General features: G+C 38.1%; 1 protein-coding gene across 26 annotated transcripts in view; it reads right to left on the bottom strand.

The window, feature by feature from the left end:
• ZNF638 (zinc finger protein 638) overlaps nucleotides 1-27,600 on the bottom strand; it is a 162,218-nt gene that overhangs the window by 73,032 nt on the left and 61,586 nt on the right. For 9 of the 26 annotated variants that reach the window (XR_012422209.1, XR_012422207.1, XR_012422208.1 and 6 more), the window contains exons 2-3: nucleotides 6,272-7,790; nucleotides 1,005-1,066 (exon numbers count right to left, since the gene is read on the bottom strand). Coding sequence is in view for 18 of the 26 variants with exons in the window: in XM_074011559.1 (XP_073867660.1) it covers nucleotides 1,005-1,066; nucleotides 6,272-7,790 (1,581 nt within the window). In the remaining 8 variants the exon portion in view is untranslated. Of the gene's footprint in view, nucleotides 1-1,004; nucleotides 1,067-6,271; nucleotides 8,117-26,402; nucleotides 26,500-27,600 lie in introns of those variants that run through there. The other 17 variants (XR_012422210.1, XM_074011564.1, XM_074011562.1 and 14 more) reach the window with 7 other exon arrangements.

Here is a 27,600-nt window from a genome sequence, read left to right on the forward strand (position 1 = left end):
TTTTTTTTTAAATAGGCTGTCGCCCAGGCTAGAGTGCAGTGGCACAATCATGGCTCACTGAAGCTTCTATCTCCCATGCTCAAGTGATGCTACCACCTCAGCCTCCCAAATCCTATAACTACAGATGTGTACCACCATGCCCGGCTGATTTTTTATTTTTATTTTGGTAGAGACGAGATATTGCTGTGTTGGCCTGAACTCCTGAGCTCAAGCAAGCCTACCTGCCTCAGCCTCCCAAAGTGCTGAGATTACAGTCAAAAGCCACTGCAACTAATCTGCAACTTTAATCACTTATGACCAGAAGGATCCTCAATAATAATCTCGAATCCATTTGCCCAATAACACGTTACTGTCAGTCTGGTGGCTAGGAACAGTTTAATGGTATTAGGGAAGACAGAGTTTAATCTTACGCTACTTCAAGAGATACAGGAACATAGTGTTAAAATCACACTTTTCACCTCTATGGCCAGTAGGGAAACCTTCACAGGCGCCCTGCCTTTATAAGAAAAAGGTGGAAGAACTGAAAAGCCAATGTTAAGGAAGCAAGACATCTAGCTTGTCCATCCCTTACTTAAGGTATATTCTGAAAACTGGTTCTAAGTCAGAGAAGAGCTTTAGTTCCAAAATTAAATACTGGTGTTTGGTTTGCACTGATTTTCAGTTACTTGTCCTATGGGAAGAGGTGGAGATAGGAGAAGAAAGGATACCTGCTCTGATATAGATAAAAGATCCTGGGGAAGGTAAGCCAGCAAATAATGAACTAATGACATAAAAAGTTTACCTACTGGGAATTAAGCTAGAAAATTGTAAGAGCAAAGGATATATTGAATTCTACCATTTTGGAAAAATATTAAATATACTTCCACAAAACTACTATTTTTTAAAAAACAATAGCTTTCCAAAAATATTTTTCTCCAAAGTATTATACTAAAGGTATTTAACAGTCACATCTGAACATTATGTTGTAAATATGCTATCTATAATAAAGAAAAAAAAGTTCTTACTGTTGACGTAACTGTCGACAGCTCTCAATATGAGTAGATGTATTTTGATGCTGAATCCAATCCTATTGTAAAAGGAGAAAAGTGTTGAAATTAGAATATTCCTAATGTTGACTAATGAATTAGGCTTTTAAAAAAGACAAAGAATTTTTTTTTTTCAAAAATTAAACAAACATACTCATAAATAGCACTTGGCTGCTCAATAAAATTTTCACAAACAAAAGTTAAAGGCCTCGAAACAAATGCACTTAATACCATACCTCACTGATCCCATTTGAAAATATTTTATTACAGAAAACATTTTAAAAATCAAAACCATGGCTGCTCATTTTGAAATCAATATATAAACTTGGAGAAAATAAAAGCATGGATCAGAAAAAACTTACTGCAAATATAAAAACAACACACCAGAAAACACCAAAAAATCTACGAGTAATATGGTATCTGTGAAACAGCATCTTCAAAATACAGTATTTCAATGACAAAATACCTCTAAAATTCAAGCTAACAACATCAACAATCAAAAAATGCCACCTCATAAACCAGTACCATTCCATACAAGGTACTCCCTACACTGGCAAATAAGATTAGGAAAAACATAGGGGAAAATGCTACTGATCAAATCTATTTTCAAAATTTAAAAGTAACAACATTTCAAAGATACAATATCCCTTATATACAGAGCTTTACAATTAACACAATGCTTTCTTTTTTTCTTTTTTTTTTTTTTTTTGACAGAGTTTTCGCTCCTGTTGCCCAGGCTGGAGTGCAATGATGCGATCTCAGCTCACTACACTCTCCACCTCCTAGGTTCAAGCGATTCTCCTGCCTCGGCCTCCTTAGTAGCTGGAATTAACAGGCATGCACCACCAAGCCTGGCTAATTTTTGTATTTTTAATAGAGATGGGGTTTCACCATGTTTGTCAGGCTGGTCTCGAACTCTTGACCTCAGGTGATCCACCTGCCTCGGCCTCCCAAAAGTGCTGGGATTACAGGCGTGAACCACCATGCCTGGCCCAAAATGCTTTCTTATACATTACTTCATTTACAAATAAATCTGTCCTAAAATTACAATCTGTACCCATAAATAACTCTGGAAGATACATCTGGTTTAAAAAAAAAAAAAAAAAAAAAAGGCCAATACAGTTTACAAAGATACAGTTTCCAAGGTGAAACAATTAGTTAAAAGCAATATGTATGTTACTCAATGTTTTACTGTTCCTCCAGCATTTGGAAAGGCAGAAAACTTACTAGATAACTCTGTATTTCAACACTTTGCTTAAGGAAAATGTTATTATTTGTTTCCATTTGAAACACATTTTAGGTCATTAGAAATTTCCACAGTTAAAATCACGGTTGACAATAATTTTGGATTCTGCCTTGGCAAGAACTATCTGAAAGAAGGTACACTGATTTGCAAGGCTCAACATCAATTTAAACTCAGCAACAAGGTATGACAAATCCTAAACTATTTCATTAAGCCATGAAACTGATTGTGGACTACAAAAAAGAAATGTTTGTACATCCTGTTTAGTAATACAAATAGAAAGCTAGAAGAGATTGGCAGTTAAGAGCCTCTAGTAGTACTAAAACCCGTATTTTTAATATTAATTGGACATTGTTTACATCAAACAGACACACTGGTGCAGGCAGTGGGTTGGGCATGATTTATTTGAACCATAAAGTGTGTTATCTGAATACGTTGCCAACATTCAATAATCCAGAGATTTTACCCCCAAGTCCAGATTTCCAGCTTTTCTTGAAAAAATAGGAAGATACAGTAATACAGGATACCATTCTTATAGCAACTATCACCTGAAGATGATGGCTGCCCTATTTAAGACACACTCTTCTCAGTTCAAAACATGATGGCTGCCCTATTTAAGACATACTCTTCTCAGTTCAAAACACACATACACATGTTCTCTTAGGCTTGCTTCACAAATTGACATTACTTGCTTTAAGCTCAGTAAATACACCCACCCCACCCCAACTTCTAGACTCTCTAGTAACAGTTTCCACATTAGATAATAGTCCAAAAGCAGCACTGTCTCCCCAGAGAAAAAGTGATAAATACCTACTAGCAGGAGATGCTGCAAGGACTATACAGAATTAGGCAGGCTCAGAATGAAACTGAAAATATCTACTCGTATCAGGGCTCACTTACTATTCTCAACAGTTTTTTATTGTCAGTACTTTCTCAAACTGAATTACTTCAGTCATTATGACACAGTTCCTAAACCAAGGAAAGTTTCTCCTTTAAAATCTGAACCCCAATTTAACAAGCAAATACATTTCACATTCTCAAAGTACATCTTCACAGCTACAGTTTCAAAGACTCGAAGGTGGGGAATATACATATTGTCAGATTTACTCAGTAGGAAAAAGTGTACAATCGGTAATTTACATTTATTGGCTTCATATTTATGTCATATATACACACACACAAACACTTACGAGGCTGCAAAATATATCACAGAAACGAGAGGCAGTGTGTACTATCAAAATCCATCTTCACAAATCCCCATCATTTGGCCACTTAGTAGTGAAAAATTCATTACTTAGATGAGCCCCATTCTGCTGCGCTGTTAAAAGGTGTGTGTGTGTTTTTAACGGCAATCTAGGTGAGCTCTGATGACTAAATAATTTCCTCTCCTCTCAAATTTTTACTTTTATCTCATTAACCCAGGTTTTTACCATCTTATACTTGAACAATTAGAGAAGCTTCCAAGTGGAAGTCCTACTCCACATCATCTCATCTCTATTTACCCTGCATACTTCAGTCAGGTTGCCCTAAAATATACTTCCAACATGTCACTTCACTTATCAACAGACTTATTTAGCTTTCTAATGCCTCTCACCTCAAGTCTAAACTCCTAGGCTAGCTCTCAAAGGCCTTTCATACTTACTTATAATATGCTCATCTTTCCCAACTGCCTCTTACCACTATGAAATGTAATCTTCTCTCTAGACCTTTGCCTCTCTGTATGTTGTTGGCATCCCTCCTCTTCTTTTTCTTTTTTTTTTTTTTTTGAGATGGAGTCTCGCTCTGTCACCCAGGCTGGAGCGCAGTGGCGCGATCTCGGCTCACTGCAACCTTCCGCCTCCTGGGTTCAAGCGATTCTCCGCCTCAGCCTCCTGAGTAGCTAGGATTACAGGTGTGCATGGCCACACCCGGCTAATTTTTGTATTTTTAGTAGAGACGGGATCTCACCACGTCGGTAAGGGTGGTCTTGAACTCCTGACCTCAGGTGATCCACCCGTCTTGGCCTCCCAAAATGCTGGGATTACAGGCTGTGAGCCACCGCGCCCGGCTCTCTCCTCCTCTTTATACAGGCATATCTAAAGCCTCTTTATCATTCAAGACCCATCTCCAACCTACTCCATCAAGTCTTCTCTCCCACATCATTCTAGTTAAGACAGACTCAGTGCATTCAGTAACTGTCATTCCATTAGTCTAACTAGGCTATAAAAGTCTTTTGATGTCAGGATGCGTATTTATACTTCTTTTTAAACACACACTGCTACAAATACAATAGTTAAAATAATTAAATTGGTAAAATGGTAATTATTAAATTGGTAAACTGATGATGCTGGCCTAAGTGATACACGCCTGAAATCAAGATCGAAATCTCTGTTCCCTACAGCATATCCAAACAAGTTAAATAAATCACAAAACTACTTGTTGCCTTCTAAGTGTTTTAAATGTCTTGGGAGTATAATTTTTCTCCTCAATAAGATTGAATAAACTGCTTAATAACATCTAAAATTTTACACAGTTCCTCATTTCTGCCCCAGTACCTAATTGGAGTCAAGCACAAAATTGGTATCCATAAGTACATACTAAATTAAATGTACATCTTTTCTACTCTACAGAATACAAAACTTCAAGTTCTTTATTTAAAGATATATTTTCTTGGATTCATTATGACTAATTAAAAGTTCAAAATAAATTAAAAAAAAAATTATGTGGTATCCCCAGTCACAAGAACACAGAGAGACTAACACTCAATTCACTACTTAGGCCAGGGCTACTTACAGATTACAATTAGGTGATATGAATTATTCTAAGACTTTCCCTTTTAAGGACTTTGCTATCCCTTCTGATGGAATAAGGCAACTATTATTTTAATAGAATTTGGCACATCTGGCTAAAATGGGGTAGAACACTGCTTTCTTTTGCTGGGGTTAACCTTAAGAAAATAGCAACAGATCTAATCAGATTCATGTTGATGAAAACCTAGTGAGTGAATAATGAAAAGAAAATCAAAAGGCAACATTGGAAGAAAAGAACAAGAGCATAACACATAGATTTCTAAGCCTAAGTATACAACCAATTCCAGGCCATAGCCTTGAATCAAAGCTTTTTCCCATGTTAGTATATTCCCTTCTGACCCTTTACAATCTAAATCTATAAATCACATTAGCAAATAGAAGAAACAGTGATTGCCAACCATACGTAAGTATATAAAATTTACTTGGAAATTCCTGCTCAAATCTACCAATGATTACAACTGAATAGTATGTTCTACATTATAGTACACTTTACTGCCTCTGCAAAATACTTCCAACTACACTATCAAAGTACCTAAATCTTCTTTATTTTTTTAAAGATTTTTCTCTACAAATTTTTATCATTTCACATTATTTTTTGAGTCCACAGCTGGTCCCAGAATAATTTACTGCACCTTGACTTATTTTTGCTATGAAGTTATTTTAGAGAGCTTCTTCTAAAAAAATACTAGAAATCACTAGTCTACATAAAGTCAGGAAATATTTAAATCAACATTAATTGTGATAACCAAGACAGGTATATATGTGCAAGTCTATAATATACTGTCTCTTAAATGTGTGCATTACAAATGGGTTATACCATCTCTTCAGTACAAATGGGTTATACCGTCTCTTTGTACTTTTATACTAACAGATCCTTTTAAAGAAAGGTGATTCCATGTGACATTGTCTTGTAAGTACGCAGCTTATGTTACATAAATTTTATGTTGCGTAAGTGGGATAACTAAAAGTTCAAAATAAATGGACAAACTATTAAAATATGGTGTGCCCGGTCATAGGAATACAGTAAGCCTAATACTAAACTCAGTACTAAGGCCAGAGCTACTTAAGATTACAACTATGTATTGAGGCTGCAATTAAAATTACCTTCTGCTACTTCCTTAACGCCTAGTTAACAGCAGTATACATATCAGAATTTAGAGAAAACTTTGGCGCTGAGCATCATTATACAGTGATCTTTTTTTAAAAACACTCACCTTCAAATGACTACATTCTACGTTACATAGAGAACACAAATGTGGAAATATTCTTGGAGATGCTGCATAATAATCATTCATCATAGAAGGAGTAGGAAGTCTCTTCATCTTCTGGGCATCAGCATGTGAAAACTTTGGTAGCCAAGATGCTTTCACAATACCAAAGGGAGATCGAATGGGAACGTCAGCCTGTGACTGGTAATTCTTTTTACTTCCTCTTGATCCAACATGTACGTTAGATGAATTAATCACAGGTTCATGTGGGATCCGCTCTTGCTGGCTTACAGCTGAAATTAATTCCGATGAAAAAGGTTGCTGGTTCATAGATGGAGGAATTAGAGATTGACTCATCGTCTGGCTAACTGTTTGGTTAATGGATTGGTTGACGGATTTTATGGGTTCAAGGACTGACTGTCCTCCCGAAATGCGTAAGCCTGACATCTTGGCTCCACTCTCAACTGGGAAAAAGGACCGATTATTGGAGGACTCACCGGGGAAGTCCATTTGGCGAAATACGTCTTCAACAGGAAACATAGAATTACATATCACATTTGGATTGGGAACAGATGCAGAGATGTTCTGCTGTGACTGAAATTCATTCTCGACCTCATCAGTTGGAATTTCAGGATCATAAATACGTACTTCAAGTGGATCTTCTGTGTAGCCATATTTGCTTGCATGCCCATAATCTATCACATTACTTGAAACTGCTTCACTACCAAGGGTTTCTTTATTTCTGCTCTGAGAAGGTAAATTAGGTAATCGGCGCCCCATTTTTCGCATTCTTATATCCCTCAAAATTAATGGCATATTTTCAGGAGTCAGTTGTTCATCAGGATAGCGACTAAGTTCTTCTAGGTCTTCATTAGATAATCCAAAACTTGCTAAGATACTTGAGGCACTCTCTTTTGTATAGCGGCTCTGTACTTTGGGACTCTGCTCTGTAACCTGTGTTACAGAACTCTGTTTCACTGCCACTGATGCAGATATATGAGGCTCATCATCCCATCGGCTACCATGAGGCTTCCCCTTCTTCTGTTGTGCTTCATGAAAATCCAGTTTTTCTTTGGTCAATCTTGGATCAGTTCTGTGTTGAGTTACCTGAACATTCATTCTCTGTGGTCCCATGTTCTGATAAGATTCATGGCCAGCAAATCTGTGTGGAATTCCACGTGCTCTCCCTGCTGGGTAAAATCTTGGGAGACCCATAGATCCAGGCCTCATAAATGGTCCTGGAGGCCTCATCCCAGAAGGGTTAGGTGCTCGTGGCCTTTGAAGTGGAAAGTCTCCTCGAGGATTAAACCTGGGTCTCGACATGGCTATTTTCAAGAAAGCCTGATTTAATAAAGTATAAGGTGGTGTTGAACCATGTGAGGCAACGGCATTCAGCTGCTGAAGCGCCAACTGAGTCTTAATCTGAGCAAAGTGCAAAGGAGATGGGCCCAACAGAAGTGGGTTTGCAATGCCCAGGTTCAAGGAATTCACAAGTGGTGCGAAATTTTCCAAGAATAACACAAAGCTGAAAGTTAAAACACAAATATTAGATCATTTTAATTCAAACTACTTCATGAAGTGGGTTCTACAGCCAGTGTAAAACATTTTGAAATAAAGCCATGAAACCATTCTGCATTTCATATACTTTTAGAGTAAGGGCTTACGAGGATTTAAATTTCCCAAAAACTTTCTCTTCTTTTCTTTCCTGAATGCAGAACACAAGCCCCAAACCTCAAGTCAGAGTTCATGTACATTGTGTTGTTCTGGGTGCTGTCCTAGGTGCTGAGCAGTAATTACAACTCCTTTTACATAATCTTGAAAAATACTGGGAATTTATTTCACGCTGTAATACTGGGAGAAAAAAAGATGAAGGCATTAAAATACTTTTAAATGCACACATATTTAATATGCATGTTATCAGATAAACAAATAATAAAAGAAAGAACTGTAAGCCTAAAAGACCCATTTTTGTAAAACACAAATCTTCCTTGGAATCAGCCTTCACATCTAATCAATCCCACAGGGCAATTAAACTACACTTATGTTCATATTATTAAATAGTTGTTTCTTGTTAGATAAAAATGTGCTGTCAATAACTTGACTACAGACTCTAAGAAAATAGTAAGCAATGGCATGGAATTTGTTATAACACAGAACATAATACGTAACAAAACCAGTAACCCTTCCCTTGGATTCCCTCCATAATCAGTTTAGACGAATATATACGGATAATAATAATGATTAACTTTATACAGCACTGTCCATATGTCAGTCAGTGTTCTATGAACTTTAAATGATGCTCACAACAATCCTGAGGTATGTACAGTTTTACAAAGGAAGACACAAAGGCACACACAGGTAAAGTAACTTGCAAAGACAAGTGACTGCTGAGATTTGTATTCAAGGTTATCTGGTACAGTAATCTGTGCTCTTAACCATTAACAGATGTGAGCAAAGTATCTTACAGTTTCCAGGCATTTTATTAGTTAAAACTGGTTGCTGACCAGCCCATAAGACTGTACTACCCACTTCAACACTCTTCTCAGAAAACAGTACTTTAGCTATCATTCAGGACCAAGGTCAGCAGCCACATAACTTGGGTTTCCTCCTGCAATTAAAAAATTTATGAGTATATAGACTATGTTGGTGCTTTCTATCAGGACCTCACTTTTATGCGTGACTGAAAGGCATGGTGGAAAATGTGAGGTCTTGAGGCATCTACAATCATTATAAAAATCAACATCATGGATCCTATTTGCTAACCATCACTGTCTGGTTCAAGCTACAATTCCATCCATTACTTTACTATATACTTTTCTCTTTATTTATATATAATGTTATTAATTGTTAATTTGGCTGGGAAAATGGTCTTTATCTGGTTAACACCCTCCCTTCCAATCATTTTGCATGCTGCCATCACATTTAACCTTTGCAAAAGGACATTTTTACCACAAAACTCCTCTGTTCAAAAATCCACAAATTTCTCATTCTCTTTATTTCTTAGCTTTATTGTTTAAGGTCCAACCAATCTAACCAATCTCTCTAATTTTATCAGACAGGTATTTTTGTTATGTCTTTGTTCTTATTCTTCCCAATTCTCTTCATCTCTTCCAATCAAAAACAAACCCTGCCCCGGATGCTGACCTGACTTTATTCATCCTTCAAGGTCACCCCCATTCAACCTCCCCTGACTACCAATGCCGAGAGTGAGTCTTCCAATAACCCAGTTGTTGTTTTTTTTTTTTTTTTTAAAGACAGGGATGTGCTGTTACCCAAGCTGGAATCCAATGGCACAATCTCGACTCACTGCAACCTCTGCCTCTCGGGTTCAAGCCATTCTCCTGCCTCAGCCTACCAAGTAGCTGGGATTACAGGCATGCGCCACCATGCTACCTGGCTAATTTTTGTATTTTTAGTAGAGATGGGGTTTCGTCATGTAGGCCAGGCTGGTCTCAAACTCCTGACCTCAAGTGATCCACTCGCCTCGGCCTCCCAAAGTGCTGGGGTGTGAGCCACATCGCCCAGCATCCAATAACCTTTATTTATCGCTTGTACCATTTTTGGATTCTTAATATCTTATATTTTTGCGCTCATACACACGTGATCTTTTTCAACAACCTAATGCCAACTGAAGGTTTATATTCATGGCTAAGTCTTATCCCCCAAGCATATAAACCCTACTCCTACTCAAAAGATCCTCAAATATTTGTTAAACTACCTAAATGATCACATCCAAAGTATTCATTATTAACATGCACAGGTTAATTTTCAAATTAGAATGAAACACAAAAATACATCAAATACATACGTTTTTGATTCACCAGATACAGGCTGCAGACACAAGCTTACCAAACAATGATACCCAAATTCTGTTAAAAAGTTCATTTATAACAAACTCATGGTCTTTTTAAACAATCATAAATTATATGAAATTGTGCCTACCTTCTACATAATAAAATCTCTTCCAAAAACTGTCTTCACCCAATCCTAAAAGATATGCATTGCTTATGTAAGCAGTTTATCATCTAGTTATTACAATGCTTTCTGAACCACTTATTCCATTTGGTGAAGACTCCTCTTATAAATTCATAGCACAAGCTCTTCCAAATAATGTTTCTCCCCCAAAATAAAACAGCAAATTTCAATCAGAGTGATCTAATTACTAAATGTAATTGTGAAGAAGTATCATTTGGAATCATCTCCATTTTGAATTCCTTAAAGGCAAAAATCTACTGTGTATTTCCTAATGTGCCCAACATTGCATTACACTGATTCAAGTACACATTTATAGAGGTTAAGAGAACTGCCCTTGACAAACTGTATTCTCCAGAATACTAGAGTACTCTGAGCGGTCTTCTACAAAGATGTTCCCTGGCCAAGAAAGTTCGAAGGGCACCATACTTGCTTTTTAAGAGGGGCATAATGTCTATTAGCATATTAAAGTCTATGAGAGGCTAGGTGAGGTAGCTCACTCACACCTGCAATCCTAGCACTTTGGGAGGCCAAGGCAGGCCGATTACTCTGAGCCCAGGAGTTCAAGACCAGCCTGGGCAATATGACGAAATCCTGTCTCTACAAAAAAAAAAAAAAAAAAAAAAAAAACACAAAAATTAGCCAGGCATGTTGGCTCGTGCCTATAGTCCCTGGCTACTCGGGAGGCCAAGGCTGAAGAATCGCTTGAGCCTGGAAAGCAGAGGCTGCAGTGAGCCGAGGTTGCACCACTGTACTGCAGCCTGGGCAACAGAGTGAGACCCTGTCTTTAAAAAAAAAAAAAAAGAAAAAAGAAAAAAAGCTATGAGAAGCCCTGCTGTAGTTTATCAAAATCCTTTTTACATTTTCCACTTCCCAAACCTGGGTTTCTATTCGTAAAACAGACATATGCTTCCTATGGTAGGTTTCCCAGAATATAAATGTTAAAAGAGAAACTTTCCTACCTATATACCCAGGGGTCATGTCTGAAATATTTAGTAACTGGTAAAGCACACGCAATGAACAATCAAAACATAGGTGCTTTACAGTGTGGAAGTAGACTCCTAAGCCCCTCCTTTGTCTACCACCCTTAAACTGTTAAGGGTTTAAGTTGCTGTAGCACGAGAACGTAGTGGTGGGGCATCCCTAGGGAAGGAACTAGAAGAGAAAAGAATGTGGGGGTCCACCCTTGGAGTAGCCACTACTTACTAATCATGCTAATCATGGAAGAATTATTTCTGTATTTAACACAGCAGCATCAGTGTGTAGTCACTATTAGTCCTGCAAAGACATCAGTCTTTCATAGAACAATCTGGAATTCACATGAAGAGAAGAATTAAAAGGCATTTTTGCAGTTAAGGAATTTCAACTATCAATATGCAGAGGTATGGCCTGTTTGCATTTTTTAGGAGTCTTTAAAAACCACACCTGACCTCCCATATGGTTAGTCCCATCCTAAAATCTAATATAATGAAGATAGAGTAATAAGTTGGTAGCCCTGGCTCTCCCTAGAAGATCTCTCTCCCTTCTCTACTGGGAAGAAAAGTCAGAGTTCTGTTCAGCTACAGTTATTTACTGAGCATTCTGGTCCCAGGACCTGCTAGCTAGAGGTAGGAAAGTTTCTCTTCTAACATTCATATCCTGGGAAACCTACTAAAGGAAGCACGTGTCAATCTTCCAATAGGTCACTTCTGCCAACTTCCTTTCTGAGAACAAGTTTCTTTAATCCTTTCAGCCAATGCTTCTAACTTACCTCAAGACGCCACACAAATTTCATACTTTTATGTGTTGTATATATCATTGTAGTTTGTATTTATAGTTACATTTTCACACAACAACCCAGTTGATATAAAATCATCATCTTCTTATGCTACCACATCATTTCTAATCCTGGTAGAGAAGTTTCTGATGAAATACTTTGTCAAAACGTCGTTAAAAGAAGAATTATGGGCCAGGTACAGTGGCTCATGCCTATAACAGTTTGGGGGCTGAGGCGGGTAGATGGCTTGACCCCAGGAGTGCGAGACCAGCCTAGGCAACATAGAGACTTCACCTCTATAAAAAAATTAACAAAAATTAGTAAAGTGGTGGGGCATCCCTATGGTTCCAGCTACTCAGGAGGCTGAGGCAGGAGATCACCTGAGCCCGGGTGGTTGAGGCTGCAGTGAGCCATGATTGTACCACCGCTGGGTGACAGCGCAAGACCCTGTCTCAAAAAAAAGAAAAAAAAAAAAAGAATTATGATCAATTACTTTACCATACATTTGTCCAACTTTATTAGAATTCCTACTAAAATCACATGATTCTTAAATTAAAGCATGACACACAATGTTGGGCATCGGTAAGAAGTAATAAAGACATTTTTAAAAATACAGGTGGTTCACATCTGTAATTCCAACACTTTGGAAGGCCAAGGCAGGTGGACTGCTTTGAGCCCAGGAGTTCTAGGCCAGCTTGGGCAACATGGTGAGACCTTATCTCTACAAAAATGAAAAAACCAAGCATGTTGGCTTTTTAAAACTAGCTACTCAGGAGGCTGAGGCGGGAGGACTGCTTGAGCCCAGGATGTCAAGGCTGCAGTGAGCTGTTTCCACCACTGTACTCCAGCCTAGGTGGCCAAGCAAGAGCCTGTCTCAAAAAATTTATATAAATAAAAAATCTGCCTATGACCAACATGCCAAATAACATATCTTCAATGGTTAAAAAAGTAAGTATTATGTTGCCTCTTCTTTGTGAATGAAATTTAAGGAGTGTAATGGTCACCCTTCTCTGAGGTGAAAGCATTCCAAAATCCCCAATGGATGCCTGAAACCATAGATGGTACTAAATCCTATGTATACTGCGTTTTTTCCTGTACATACATACCTGTGATAATGTTTATAAATCAGCTACAGTAAGAGATTAACAATAAAAAACAATTAAAATATACCATAATAAAAGTTATATGAATGTGGTTGTTCTCAAAACACCATTCTCATACTATAATCACCTATTTTTGGATGGTGGTTGACTACGGGTAACTAACTTCAGAAAGTAAAGCCGTGGTGTATACTCATATTTCACTTGCACAATTTTCACTTTTAATTAAAAGTGTTAGGTACATTTTTAATCATTTAGCAAAGTTTGTCTTCCATCTTTCATATCCACTCCAAATAAAATGTTTTAACTAAAAGGATGCTTGTTATACTGCAAGCTTTCTATTTATAAAGTATTATAAAGTTTCCTTTTGCAATTACATAATTCTGAAGTCTTATTTTTTCAAATTTAACTTAGGTGCTCCACCAACAGCACTTTTCTTTACTTTGTCACTTAACTTTTATGTCTTTCTCAATCAATTCAAGGGAATAAAATTCCAAGATTAAGTATCAGGCCATTCAGGATATTTTTTTAAATACTAAGTACTCCCAAGAAATTTTGAGAAAGTTTTTCTTAGCAATAAATCTAGAGAGTAAGTTCAAATTCAGCTTTTATTCATACAAAATAATTATTGACATCATTGTTCTAGGTAAGGAAGGACCAAAGATATTAAAGCCAGAACAGATCTCTCCTTCATATAGCTAACATTCTACTTTTTAAGATGGAGCTAGTATCTCATAAAATTAGAGTAAACAAAATGATAAAATATATAGTTAAAAATCTCTTGAAAACTTCCCTTTTCATGCTTCTGCAATTATAAAAGTTTGTAGAGAGATTGGAAACTGGTCAAATAAACTATAGTACATCCGTATTTTCAGCATCCACTGGGAGGTTTTAGAATGTATCTCCCTCAGAAAAGGGGACACTACTAAGTAAAGGCTTTTAATGACCAGAATCAGAATCCATACAGACAAGACAGGAAAATTCTTCTAGGTTGGAGAGAATTTCAGAATTTGGACACTAGAAATAGAGGGCAAGCTATTAATTTTAACAGGAGATGGTGTGATGCAACAGGAAAATATCTGAGATTTTTTTGGTGGGCAGAGGGGAGCATAAAGCAGTAAATTCAAACTCAAACTATAAGAGTCTGTCATCCATTTGTCAAAAAGGTCTATGACTCCCAAAAGGTTAAGAAATTCTATTTAGGGGTGTCAGAATCTACATTTTTAAGGCCTCAATTTACATGGTTAGGAGACAATCTAATCTCTCTTCTATTCCATTTAATTTTCAGCTACCGGCTTTCCTACACCGCTACATGCCTAATCACTTTCTACTGGATCATCACTTCCGTACATCTCAACTTTGCTAAACACTGATTTTTTGTTGTTTCTGTTTTACTTACTGGCAGGCAAGAACATTTAATAGGGAATGACAGTGGGTCACCCATTTCCTTCTTACAAGTGTCCATCTAAATCCTGCATGCCACTGTGGGATGGGGTGAGGAGATACATCCTAATAGACCCTTCTTTTTCCCCTTTTTGATTTTAGTGGAAAGGAGTAAGTTCAGAATCATTCACTCAATGTATTAAATATCTTCTGAGAGCCTAACATGACAGTAACCAGGCTACTTCCTAGTTTTAAAGCCAAATAAAATACAGTTACATTCCTACAACCAAACTGCTAACAATCTAACAGAAAAAAACAAATTGCAGTAAGGTTTGTCAGTATTATAACAAGGCTGAAGTATCAGAAAAGGATTTCTGGAAGACAGAAATGCTTGAATTGAGTTTTGTAGCATGGCATCTTCTACATTTGAGGAAACTAGTAGAAATGAGATTTCAAATAATGTCTTACACTAAACATGTGTTTACCAAATTTTCAAAAATTTGGAGTATCCTAAAGTCTCTGGATAAAATACTATAAGACAGTTGTACTGGAAATGATAATAAGTAAATTATAACTTATTAATACGTTTTTCTGACAAAGGCATAACATTCAAGACAAGAAAAAAATAGCTTCAGATAAAACATTAGAATCTTTGCACCCTCAGGACTATTTGATAAAAGTCAGCTATGAAGACAGAAAAAAAGTGTTAGGAACCAACATCCCTTATGCCATATGTCAGCTACTGTTTTTAGTGGCTTTTTCAATCCTCTGCTCTCTCTATACCAATTCTCTTACCAAATTACCAAGATATAAAAAAAATAAAATAAAATAACTCCATTTCTAAACATAAAATTCAATGTATTCCTGTCAATACTTCTCATATGTACTTTTCTTTTTCCTCTCACCACCATCATCATCCTAATGCCTTTTCTTTGGCTATTACAAACTTTAAATCTACAGTTATCTATGCAGATTCACAGAGGCACTGGCAAAAAGGGGCAGAAGTTACAGGTCAAGTGCTTAATGAGTAAAATAATGTGTCTGAGATTTTCTTTAAAATAATCTGGGCAGGGGTGAGGGAAAGAGCGAACATGTGTAGTGGGGCAGGGGGCGGTCGTGGTGGTAGATGAAGGGAGTTTGATGAAGTAAGACACGTAAAAATACTGGCTGTGGAAGCTGAGTAATGAGTCCCTAAGAATTTATCTGCGCTTTTTTCACATTTCTGAAGATTTCCAAAATAAAAAGTTTAAGTCCTAAATATTAGGTATGACTTTTTTTTTTCTTTTTTTTGATACGGAGCCTCACTGTTACCCAGGCTGGAGTGCAATGACACAACCTCAGCTCACTGCAACCTCCACCTCCTGGGTTCAAGCAATTCTCCTGCTTCAGCCTCCCGAATTGCTGAGATTACAGGCGTCCGACACCATGCCCGGCTTTTTGTATTTTTAGTAGAGACAGGGTTTCACCACGTTGGCCAGGCTGGTCTTGAACTCCTGACCTCATGTGATTCACCCGCCTAGGCCTCCTAAAGTGCTGGGATTTCAGACGTGAGCCACCATGCCCGGCCAGTATGACATTTTTAACAAAACGAAAAAAATGGGACGAGTAAAAAACAACGAACATGAGTTAGTGAAGATGACATCATTCTTCTCAATCTAACATCATCACATCAAGGTCTGACAAAGCCAAATCAGCTAAAAAGCTGATTAACAAGCAATGTATAAATAATAAATTCAGATTTAAGTCTAAAATCATTTAAATTATACCCTATACCCTTCACCCTTCCTTCCCACTTGACTTTTTAGCTATTACTAAACAGTTTGATATTTTGCTATCTTTGTTTCATTCTACCTTTTGGTGGAAAAAATTAATTTGTAAAATTTAGAAAGTAAAATAAAGCAAAACAAGCAAAGTGATCTTGGTAAGAAACCTCTAAGAATTAGGTTATATCACAACGAAGAAAATAAACCCTCTGCCTTTTTAAGATAATGATGTAACCTGAAAACAATGTGATAAGAAACAGAAACCAAAGGCAAATTTGGCATTAATACCTGGAAAACCACCAAACAAATTAAGACAGTCATTATAAAACCTTTCTCCTTTAACCCCAGGAGCTCTGGTCATAAAGAGGTTTGTTCATCGGAAGATTTATGGATAGTTTTCTTATGAAATAAATAACCTGCAAAAACGAGAGTTGAGATCAGGGTTCTTAACTATTAACTCGTTGGGGAAAAAACTGCAATTAAATAGTATTAACTCTTTAAAATAAATGTTTTATTCCTAGTTATGTAAGTAACGTGTGTTTGTAACAGAAAACAGTAACAACCTGCAAACAAAATCCTTACCAATAAAACCATCACCCAGAGTAAATTAATACTCTGGTATAGTTTCATCTACTTTAGTGTACGTTCATGCATGCATGATGGGCGGGTGTGGTATATCCAACATTGTACAAAATTAGAACTATGCTATTTGCTCTTTTCAAATGACATTTTATTTTTCTAAATTTAATATTTTTCAAAAACTGAATAGTGACAAAATATTCTCAACCTCTGAACTGTTTTAACAAATAACTAATAACTCTCATTTGTGTCCTTTTAAGAACAAAAACATGCCACTGTAAAACAAGAAATATTCAATATAATGTCAACCATAAAAATTCTTTCAGAAACACATAGTAGAAACTGGGTTCCTGAGGAAGCCATGACAGAACAGCTTGACGAATTAAAAAGCGCTATTAGATCCTGTGAGGTATTTCTGAAATCTCCAATACCATGGACAATTAAGAACTGCCTATTATTTTGATGCAGTCTTTCAGAAGGAAGGGAGTCCTTAATTTTCTTTACAGATATGGGTACTTTATCCAAAGCCATCATCAAAAATCAATCCATCAGATAATGGCCCCATTAGACTTACAAGGAAAAGATTTATATCAAACCCTATACTTGGACTTACACTACTTTATAGTTTACAAAGCACTTTAAATATTATCTCGTCTGAGCTTCACAATGACCTTAAGAGCAAAGGAATTCCAGTTTACACATTAAGTAAAACATAGCTAGGAAGTAATAAGATTACAACATCTCCCATTGGTGTTCTTTCCATATACCAGATACATTAAGTATAAATTTACTTTATAACTTTCTTTCTAATCATAAAAAAGCAAAACAGGTTCATAATCCGCCCCCAAAAAAGAAAAACTACCCTGTAACATGCAGGAAAGAATAAAAAGTATTCTATAATCTTCCCACAAAAGGAAAACTACCACTAACATTATTTTTCTAGACATACAAACATATACCTCATTTGGTACTGCTTTGTTTGAGCACTATTTGTCTCAGAGTATATAAATTCACTTTGGTACTTAAGAATGCAGTTATTATAATGGCTAGTTAATACAAGAGGCTGATTGTTTATTCAGCTATAAAAACTAACATGTCACTCTGTGCTTTCCTGGTACTCAATCTGCCAATCTCTCCTACCACGCAGATAAAGCCATTCAGCCAACTTCTTTACTATTAGTTTTTGTCCTCTCTTGTCTCACAAAACATATGCAAGTAACAATTCTGAGGGTGTCCAAGTGTTGACAGAGAGTACCATGTTTAATGTTAAAATGCCAAAATGTGGTGCCTTCAAAGAAACAGTCAACGAAATAGGAAGCAAAAATAAGCAGAAAATTAGAAACGTTATTTGGCATCATGAAGGGCAACATCAAATTTCATTACTAACTGCAAGGATTGATAAACACCATGATTTCAGATTCGGAAAAAAATGGAAAATTGCTAATGCACAATGTTAAGAAGAGATCTCCATGAGAACCAGGCATTAACCCCATATAGCAACGATTTAATATTGTTATCAATTTCAGGAAAATGATTTTTTGATAAATGGGCTATTGTAAGATATACCTTTTTATTTCCTAAAAGCATGTGCACTGCATACATAAACGGGCCTCTAGAGCACAACATTGTATTTATTGTAAATGATGCTCCCCTGGACATGTGCACTGGTGGCCTTGCTCTAAACACTCCTAGTAAGGTCTAACACGTTAGCCCAAGAGAAACCACCTTATCCAAGCTGGAACAAACAAATCTTCCCTAGGATTTTTTGTTAAACTAGAAATGAGAAAAGTGGTAGATGTTTCTAAAATTCAAATGCTGTTAACAGCCCTATTTACTGCTTTACCGAGAAACCGCACCATAAAACAACAACAAAAAAAGCCACTGGAACAGAGGTCAGCAAGACCAAGAAGCAAAGACAATAACGAAGGTATTCAATATCCAGTCCCCAATTGTTTCTGAAGCCTAACTGCATCCTTGCCCTCTCTGCCATTTGGTTATTCGCTTTTCTTCATGGAGTCACATGGGCCAAAAAATGTTTCCATTTACCTAAAATGGGTTCTAAAATCTTCAATTAAATATACCTTAACTGGCCGGGCGCGGTGGCTCATGCCTGTAATCCCAGCACTTTGGGAGGCTGAGGCGGGCGGATCACCAGGTCAGGAGTTCAAGACCAGCCTGACCAACATGGAGAAACCTTGTCTCTACTAAAAATATAAAAATTAGCTGGGTGTGGTGGCAGGCACCTGTAATCCCAGCCACTCAGGAGGCTGAGGCAGGAGAATCCACTTGCACCTGGGAGGAGGAGGTTGCAGTGAGCTGAGGTCGCACCACTGCACTCCAGCCTGGGTGAACATGAGACTCCATCTCAAAAAAAAAAAAAAAAAAAAAGAAAACCTAAACTGACTAAATGCATTAAAAATCATAAGCCTTAAAGTCTTTACAAGTACAAATGAGCATACAGTATGCCACCTTTTGTGTTAAACAAAAAAGGAAAATAGGAAAACATACATATACCTGTTTATGGTTAGCATAAAGAAACAAAGGAAAGATAATACAGAAAACGGTGAAGTTGGTAATCTATAAGGGGTAATGGATAGAAAGGATTGAAGGGATATGGTAATGTTATTTCACGGAGCATTTTACTGTACAGTTTTAACCTTTGGAAACATGTTAACAATTTACATATATTTTAAAAATCAGTAAGGATAGAGAAAAATATCTAACACTGAAAGCAAACCAATCCAATCATATTTCAAATGCATACCACAATACATTGTAGGGGAAAAAGAAAATAATCCAAAAACTTAAAAACCGCTATTCAATTTATGTACCTCACAGGAGGCCACACCCCCTGAGTGTTACAGCCCCCCAGGAAAATAAATAAATAAAAGAAATGATTTATGTACCTCAGTTTTGATGGAGCTAAGGGAAAGAGAAGAAGAAGAAATTTTCACTCTTTTTAGTAATTTTATTTTTTGTAGTGGCATGGATGAAGCAATTCTGAAACTACTTTAGACACATCATAGATTTGAGCAAGTAAGTAAATGTTTTGATGGTGCTAGGAACTTAGGGCTTTCATTGTGGAAGACAAGAAATACAAATAGGAAATGGGAGAAAGCAAGAAAGAACTGAATCGCAATAAATTATCGAACACTGGAAAAAACAGGAGTCCATAAACACATAGCAATAAATTAATCAATGGGAAGAAGGGAAGCTCTTATAGAGTGCTGAGTACCTACTAGTAAATGTAGAATAACAATGGAAGTAGAAAATCATTTTGCAATCACCATAGTAAAGAATGGTTCGGGTAAGAATCATGAGTGGGTATTACAGAGGTAAATTCTGATGAGTAGGATATTTGCATGGTCTTAAAATGTCTCTCCACAGATTGATTCCAGGGAGAGTGGGGGGAAACAAGCACTTTAACCAAAACATATGCTCACACACAGTATCATGCATGAAGGGCAAATAGAAACGGTGAATCTCCAGATCTGATATCCTGGGGACATAGCATTAGTTATGTGATTTTTCTGCCCAGGGACATATAATCTACATCTAATTAAGAGGAAACATCAGATAAATCCAAAATGAGAAATGCTCTATTAAAGAGAAAAGCAAAGCAGATTGTATTCTTCAAAAATGTCAACTTCACAAAAGATAAAGGCACACTACGGAAATGTTCCAGATTAAAGAAGATTAAAAAGACATAACTAAATGCAACATCTGATCTTAGTTTAGTCCTGTACTGGAAGGGGAAGAAAAACTGCTATAAAAAACATTATTGGGTCAATTGACAAAAACCAGAATACAAACAGTAGATTGATTAATTTTATAGGCTATGCCGTGACTCACACATGTAATCTTACTACTTTGGGAGGCCCAGACAGGTGGAAGGCTTAAGCTCAGGAGTTCGAGACCAGTCTGAGCAACATGGCGAAACCCCATCTCTACAAAAAAATAGAAAGTAGTCAGGCATGACGGTGCGCGCCTGAGCCAGTACTCCCAGCCACTTGGGAGGATCGCTTGAGCCCAGAAGGCAGAGACCGCAGTGAGCCGAGATCACCCACTGGACTCCAGCCTGGGTGACAGAGCCAGACACTGACTCAAAAAAATTTAAAAAAAAGATTTTATAAATGTGAAATTTACTGAAGTTAGTAACTATGATGACTATGAAAGAAAATATTTTTAGGAAATACACGCTAAAGTATTTAGGGATAAAGGACCACAATATATGCAACTTAATGTCAAACTTTTCAGGAAAAAAACATATATGGAGGAGACAGGGAACTCTCCTGTCACCTGGCACTTAAATTCATTCAAATATAGTGAATGACCCAATATTTCATGTCTAACATTGGACTATGTTATCTTATTGTATACAAAGCAAAAAAAAGAAAAAACTATAAGCAATATGGCAAGAGGCAGAAAACTTGCAGTATAATAAAGAGCATCAGCCTTAAACACATTTTTGGATTTGGCCCTTCTTGTCTACATCATGTTCACTTCCTAACTATTGACTGTTAGTCAGCCTATTATGCAATCCATAATAATCTAATCTTTGGGGAAATGTCCACTGATCTGAAGATACCCACCCTGCTAGGAAGGGTGCCAGTGAATGACTTCATGCAAAATTAGTTAACTCCCATAAGTAAAATTTAACACTATTAATTCAGCTTTAGAGAGGTAGTACAGCATAGTGTTTAAGAACTTAGACCCTACATTCAGTGTTTTAACTCTGGTCCTGCTGCTTGCTAACAACGTTACCCTGAGCAAGTTGGTTAATCCAAGCCTGCTTCATCCTGTGAAATAACTCTGGTCCTGCTGCTTGCTAACAATGTTACCCAGAGCAAGCTGGTTAATCCAAGCCTGTTTCATCCTGTGAAAATGAAACAACAGTACCCATTCGGAATGCTGCTGTGAAGATTAATTAAAATTGTAAATCCTGACATGCAACGAGGTGCTCAAAAAATGCTAAACAGTAAACAAAATGCTTTACTTAAGAAAATAGGTGTTTCTTCCCTTTAGTAAGACGAGTAATTTTTGAAAATTAGAAACAGGAGTTAATTGCTTATGTTCACCTTTCTTTCATTATTTCCTATACTGAGATCTAGAAATTTGTTTATCAAGTACTTTTTTTTTTGTGACGGAATTTCGCTCTTGTTGCCCAGGCTGGAGTACAATGGAGCAATCTCGGCTCACTGCAACCTCCGTCTCCTGTGTTCAAGCAATTCTCCTACCTTAGCCTCCAGAGTAGCTGGGATTACAGGCATGCGCCACCACCACAGCTAATTTTGTATTTTTAGTAGAGATGGGGTTTCTCCATGTTGGTCAGGCTGGTCTTAAACTCCTGACCTCAGGTGATCCGCCTGCCTCGGCCTCCCGAAGTGCTGGAATTACAGGCATGAGCCACCATGCCCAGCCTTATCAAGTAAATTTTTAAAGCCACATCAAAATTCATGAATTCAGATGCTGATGAAGCAAAGGATTATCTAATAATGTATAAAAAGCAAAGTTTTTCTTCAACAAGTAAACTGTAAGAAAAGGTAGGTGAGGAGTTTATAGACTTGAGAGTTATCAATCGTAACCAATTATGAACATTAGTTGGATCCTTACTCCAACAACCTTTACCACATATGCATGGGGGTGGGAGGTAGTGAGATAACTGGGGAAATCTGGTATCTGTCTGAATATCTGATATCAAAATTAATTACTCATAGTAACTGTTATTGTTTTAGGTGTAACACGCATGTTTTTTCCTAAACACTCTAGAGAAAATTCTGAACTATATACTGAACTGATAGAAGGATTTGTTTAAAAATAAGCAAGTAGAGATGAAACAAGACTGACCATTAGCTAGATAACTGAAACTGGATAGGCACATGAATGAATTAGTATCATTCTCTTTACTTTTGCATATGTTTAAAATTTTCCATAGTAAAATAGTTTTTGGGTTTTTTTCGGTAAAAATATTTAAAAGTTGGCAACTCATACTCAGCAGAGACAACCGGCAAATTAGCTAAAAGCTTAATAAATAAAGACTGTGGAAATAAGATAAGAAATTTTTTTAAAACTTGATATGAACGATAAACATATTTTGGTTCAAAAGAGTAAAAAAAAAATCCAAAATATATGTTTCTCAGGGTAACCATTAAGGAAACAGGCTAGGCGCAATGGCTCACACCTGTAATCCCAGCAATTTAGGAAGCCAAGGTGGGAGGATGGTTTGAGTCCAGGAGTTCAAGACCAGCCTGGGCAATACAGCAAGACCTTGTCTCTACAATTTTTTTTTTTAAAAGATTAGCCAAGCGTGGTGACGTGTGCCTGTTGTCCCAACTACTCAGGAGACTGAGGCAGGAACATCGCTTGCACCCAGGAGGTAGAGGCTGCAGTGAGTCATGGTGGCCTTCGAGATAGAGTGAGATCCTGTCTCAAAAACAAAACAAAGCAAGAAAACATATGTACATTAAACCTACTTCTGTTTCCTGGACTTTCTTTTCAATTTAAAACCCTTATTATTATTGACCCTCACCGGAGTTTTTTTGTTTTGTTTTGTTTTGGACAGAGTCTGGCTGTGTCACCCAGGCTGGAGTGCAGGGGCACAATCTCGGCTCACTGCAACCTCTGCCTCCTGGGTTCATGCCCTCAGCCTCCCCAGATGCTGGGACTACAGGCACCCGCCACCATGCCCAGCTTTTTTTTTCTATTTTTAGTAGATATGGGATTTCACCATGTTAGCCAGGACGGTCTAGATCTTCTGACCTCGTGATCCGCTCACCTTGCCTCCCAAAGTGCTGGGATTACAGGCATGAGCCACCGCACCCAGCCCTTACCCCCATTATTATAGTTGTGTGTTTTATTTCTACATCTCACCTTTTCCTCACTCTTCTTCCTTTCCATTATTCTCATCTTCTATATACTTATTTTCCTTCCCTTTTAATTTTCCATCACAAATTTCAAAAGACTAAATAAAGTTAAAGCAGTGAAGAGTAGATAAACTGGATACACATGAGGGCTTATTAGTTTTAGCCACAAACATAATTACTTTCAATTTGGAGAGTCTCTAAAACCACTACATTGCAACATTCATCAGCGCCTGTTTCCTTGCTAAACAGCCCAAACTGTGTTACTGGGTACCAATACTGGAAGTACTGTTTCTAAGTATATAAGGCATTTTATTAAGGATTTGGACAAATTTAGTCCAAACCTTAAACAGTATACATTAAGGCACAATGGAAAGAGCATGATTCAGAGTCCAGGCTCTAGTGACTATCAGCTGAGTTCACTCACTCAACATCTTAGCATCTAATACATACCAGGCACTGGGAAAGATACAAAGACTAACGTTACAATCATATAAATAGTTACAATATATATTGGTAAGTTCTACAAGAGAGACATGTAAAAAGTTTATAGAAGCACAAAACATTTTAATAAAAGTTAGATTAGATTGCCTTTCAACTCCAAAATTATATTACTCTAAATCCTTTTAAGCCGTTTAATTAGAATACCCACAGATAATAATTTTCTATCAAATGATGCTGCCTAAGCACTTAAATTTTGAAATAAAAGTAACAGCTAACATTAAGCACCTAGTATCTGCCAAGGAATAGGAGTTTTCTATACACTGTCTCACTTAACAGTCACTCACAAAAATCCCAAGCAGGAAGTAATAATGTCACCATTTTAGAGATAAGGAAACAAAAGCTCAGAAAGACTAAAATAATTTACCAAAGTCTCACACATACTGAGGAAGAGATCTGATTCCAGATCTTCTGATTGCAAAGCCTATTCTCTTTCCACTAAACAACTTGTCTCATTTTCTTTCACTACCTAAGAACAAAATTTCCAGAGATCACCTACTTAAGAGCACCCAAGAAAAACCGTAAGATAGTCTTCAAGTACAGTGACGACTTTAAACTAGAGTACCTAAACCTTTTTAAACTAGAGTAACTGCCGTACACACCCTCCGAAACAAAATGCAAAAAAAAATGCAAATACAAAACAAATACAACCAATATACAATAAGTATGTGACCATAAACATATTATGAAAACTTGTTAATAAAAACGAATTAGATTTTGTGATTTCTTCCAGCTGTTATATTTACCCTTTCTTGCTTCCAAGACAAATAAACTCCCAAGGAAGGAATGGCCCAGCATATTTCAGTGTATTAACATGCTGGAATGCCCTCTAATTATTTAAAAATACATATTACAGAATATGGAGTACAAAATAAAACACAAAATGCTGTCAAATAAATTTTTTGAAAAGATAGCAACTGTAAGTCCACTAAGTCTCGAATGTCTAATCATTAACAAAATTTAGTTATCTGAAGTAATGTCATCAACATGTTTTTCTGCGAAAACTTCCTTAACTTCACCTTTTTTTGGTCAATCCTTTTTTCCAGGTTATCAATTTTTAATTGTAAATCTGAACCAGCAAGCACAACATCCCTGAAAAAATAATCCTTTATAACAAATGAGGGAAAAACGCAGAAAATTTTGTATGCACAATTCCAAAGCTCGTTGGAAAAAGTAGTTTAACATAAGTCGCTGGATCCTGGTGACAAGTTTTTCATCGGGACTCCTTTAGACTACTACAATTCCTGGTCCTCGCCCCAAACTTCGCCTAAGGGCAAATTTTAAGATTAAGAAAAATTAGCTTCTGGTAGCCTTCACTGTCTAGCTCAATTAATGATTTTGTAATACTGAAGTATCCCTCATTACCAATTACCTCAAACAACAAAAGATCTATTTCAAAGGTTCTCAAGGATTCCAGTCTGTGATATACACATTCCCCCTCCCTTTAAGAGAACGGGGCCCAAGCAAAGAATCACACGAAAACAATTCACTGACGTTGTTTTCACAATTCCTCTGAGAAATTTGGAAATGCTGTTAGGTATCACAACCATTTATGAGTCCTCAGTCTCCCACACAGAGGTGACATTTTCTTTGCTTTCATACCTGCACTACGCAGCACAGAACGCCGGCCCGCAAAAGCCGCTGGATCCTAACATTCCCTCCCTCATCCCGACGCCCCCTCCCCAGCTCCAAACACAAACACGCTCTTCTCTCCACGCTTCTTGCACAATGTCGCTGGCCAGAGGGGGCTCGGCTCAAACTCCACCGCCTCTTCGGGCCCGACGGGAACGCTTCCTCCCTTCTCGGCGCTCCCTCACCACCGCTTCCTCGGCTGTCAGGCCCGGCGCAGCCTCGGCAGGCCCTGCGCGGCTGGGGAAGGGGCCGCCTCGGCCTCGCCAAAAGGCTCTTCAAGATCCTCGGCCCAGTGCAACGGCGTCAGGCAGCTCTTCTCGAGGCAGGGTCCTACACGGGTGCCCGGACGGGCGCTCCCGGGTAGCGAGGTGAACAAACGACGGAGCAGGGCAGCACAGCACAGCTTCCCTTCCCATCCCGGGGGTCCTCCAACCTCCTCCCGCCCCCGCCGTCTGCCCGCCGCCATTTTGTGCGGAGCCGCTGCGACACAGATACAATAGTCGGCCCGGATCTCGCAGGAAGGGCTCAGGACCCCCACGATACGGGCCTCCGCCTTCCAACCCCGTACTCCCCACAGGGCAGCGGTCCTACCTATGCCTACCCGACTAACAGCCGGATCCCATTCGCGCCCCACACAGTTTAGCACTCTGCCTCCAGTCTCGACGCCGAAAAAGCTACCGCCTCCAATGAGGTGCACGCATGCGCGCCTCTCCAGCCCCTGCGAGCCCTCGTAGGCTCCCAGCGCCTGCGTACCGCTGGCACTGCGCTCGCCCGAAGCCCGAGAAGAGCCCGGGGGAGCTGGCTCCCGGAAGGGGGCGCTCCCGCGTGGCGGCGGCCAAGGCGCCTGCGGCAAAAAAAAAAACCACACAAAAAAAACTCCAGCGCCGTCTCCACCCCTTTGCTGGTTCTGTGCCTGTCCTCTCCAAACCGCTCATCCTTTTAAGATCTATATTGTTTCACCTCCTTCATGAAGTCTTCCCTGATCATTTTGTGCATTCAATAACAACATTATATGGCCAGGCGCGGTGGCTCACGCCTGTAATCCCAGCACTTTGGGAGACCGAGGTGGGTGGATCATCTGAGGTCTGGAGTTCAAGACCAGCCTGGCCAACAATGTGAAACCCTGTCTCTACTAAAAACACAAAAAATAGCCGGGCGTGGTGGCGCGCGCCTGTAATCCTAGCTACTGGGGGTGCTGAGGTCGGAGAATTGCTTGAACCAGGGAGGCCGAGGTTGCAGTCAGCGGAGATCGCACCACTGCACTCCAGCCTGGGCAACAGAGTGAGACTCCATCTCAAATAATAATAATAATAACAATAACATTATATTATAACAGATTATACTCACGCGTAGTACATAATATAATGCTTTGTATGGTCAAGATTTTGCCTGCTTTTATCCTGTCACCTTGCACCTTTTGATCCCTATGGCAATGATGTGTGTCATTGCTACTCAAAACTGTAAATTAGAATTCAACTAAAGCTTATTCAGCTAAAACTTTAACACTCTGAAAATCCTGTTGTCATTTCACAATAAAAAGCCCTATCTGTATGGTAGGTATTCGTAATCCTCATTTTACCCATGAAAAACCTTGGGATGACAGAAGTTAAAGAACTGTGTTATGTAATGTTTTATCTTCTCAAGGTGACTATACTACACCAATATGAAAACCCAGTCATTGGACAAAATCTGGTAAAGCTACAAGCCCTGCCTTATGCATACCACACAAATCACACCACCCACCCTGAGTCTCACACATCGGTTTTACCTAGCACTCAAGCAGATGCAT

This window comes from Macaca fascicularis, chromosome 13 (genome assembly GCF_037993035.2).
Source record: "Macaca fascicularis isolate 582-1 chromosome 13, T2T-MFA8v1.1".
Classification (NCBI taxonomy): Eukaryota; Metazoa; Chordata; class Mammalia; order Primates; family Cercopithecidae; genus Macaca; species Macaca fascicularis.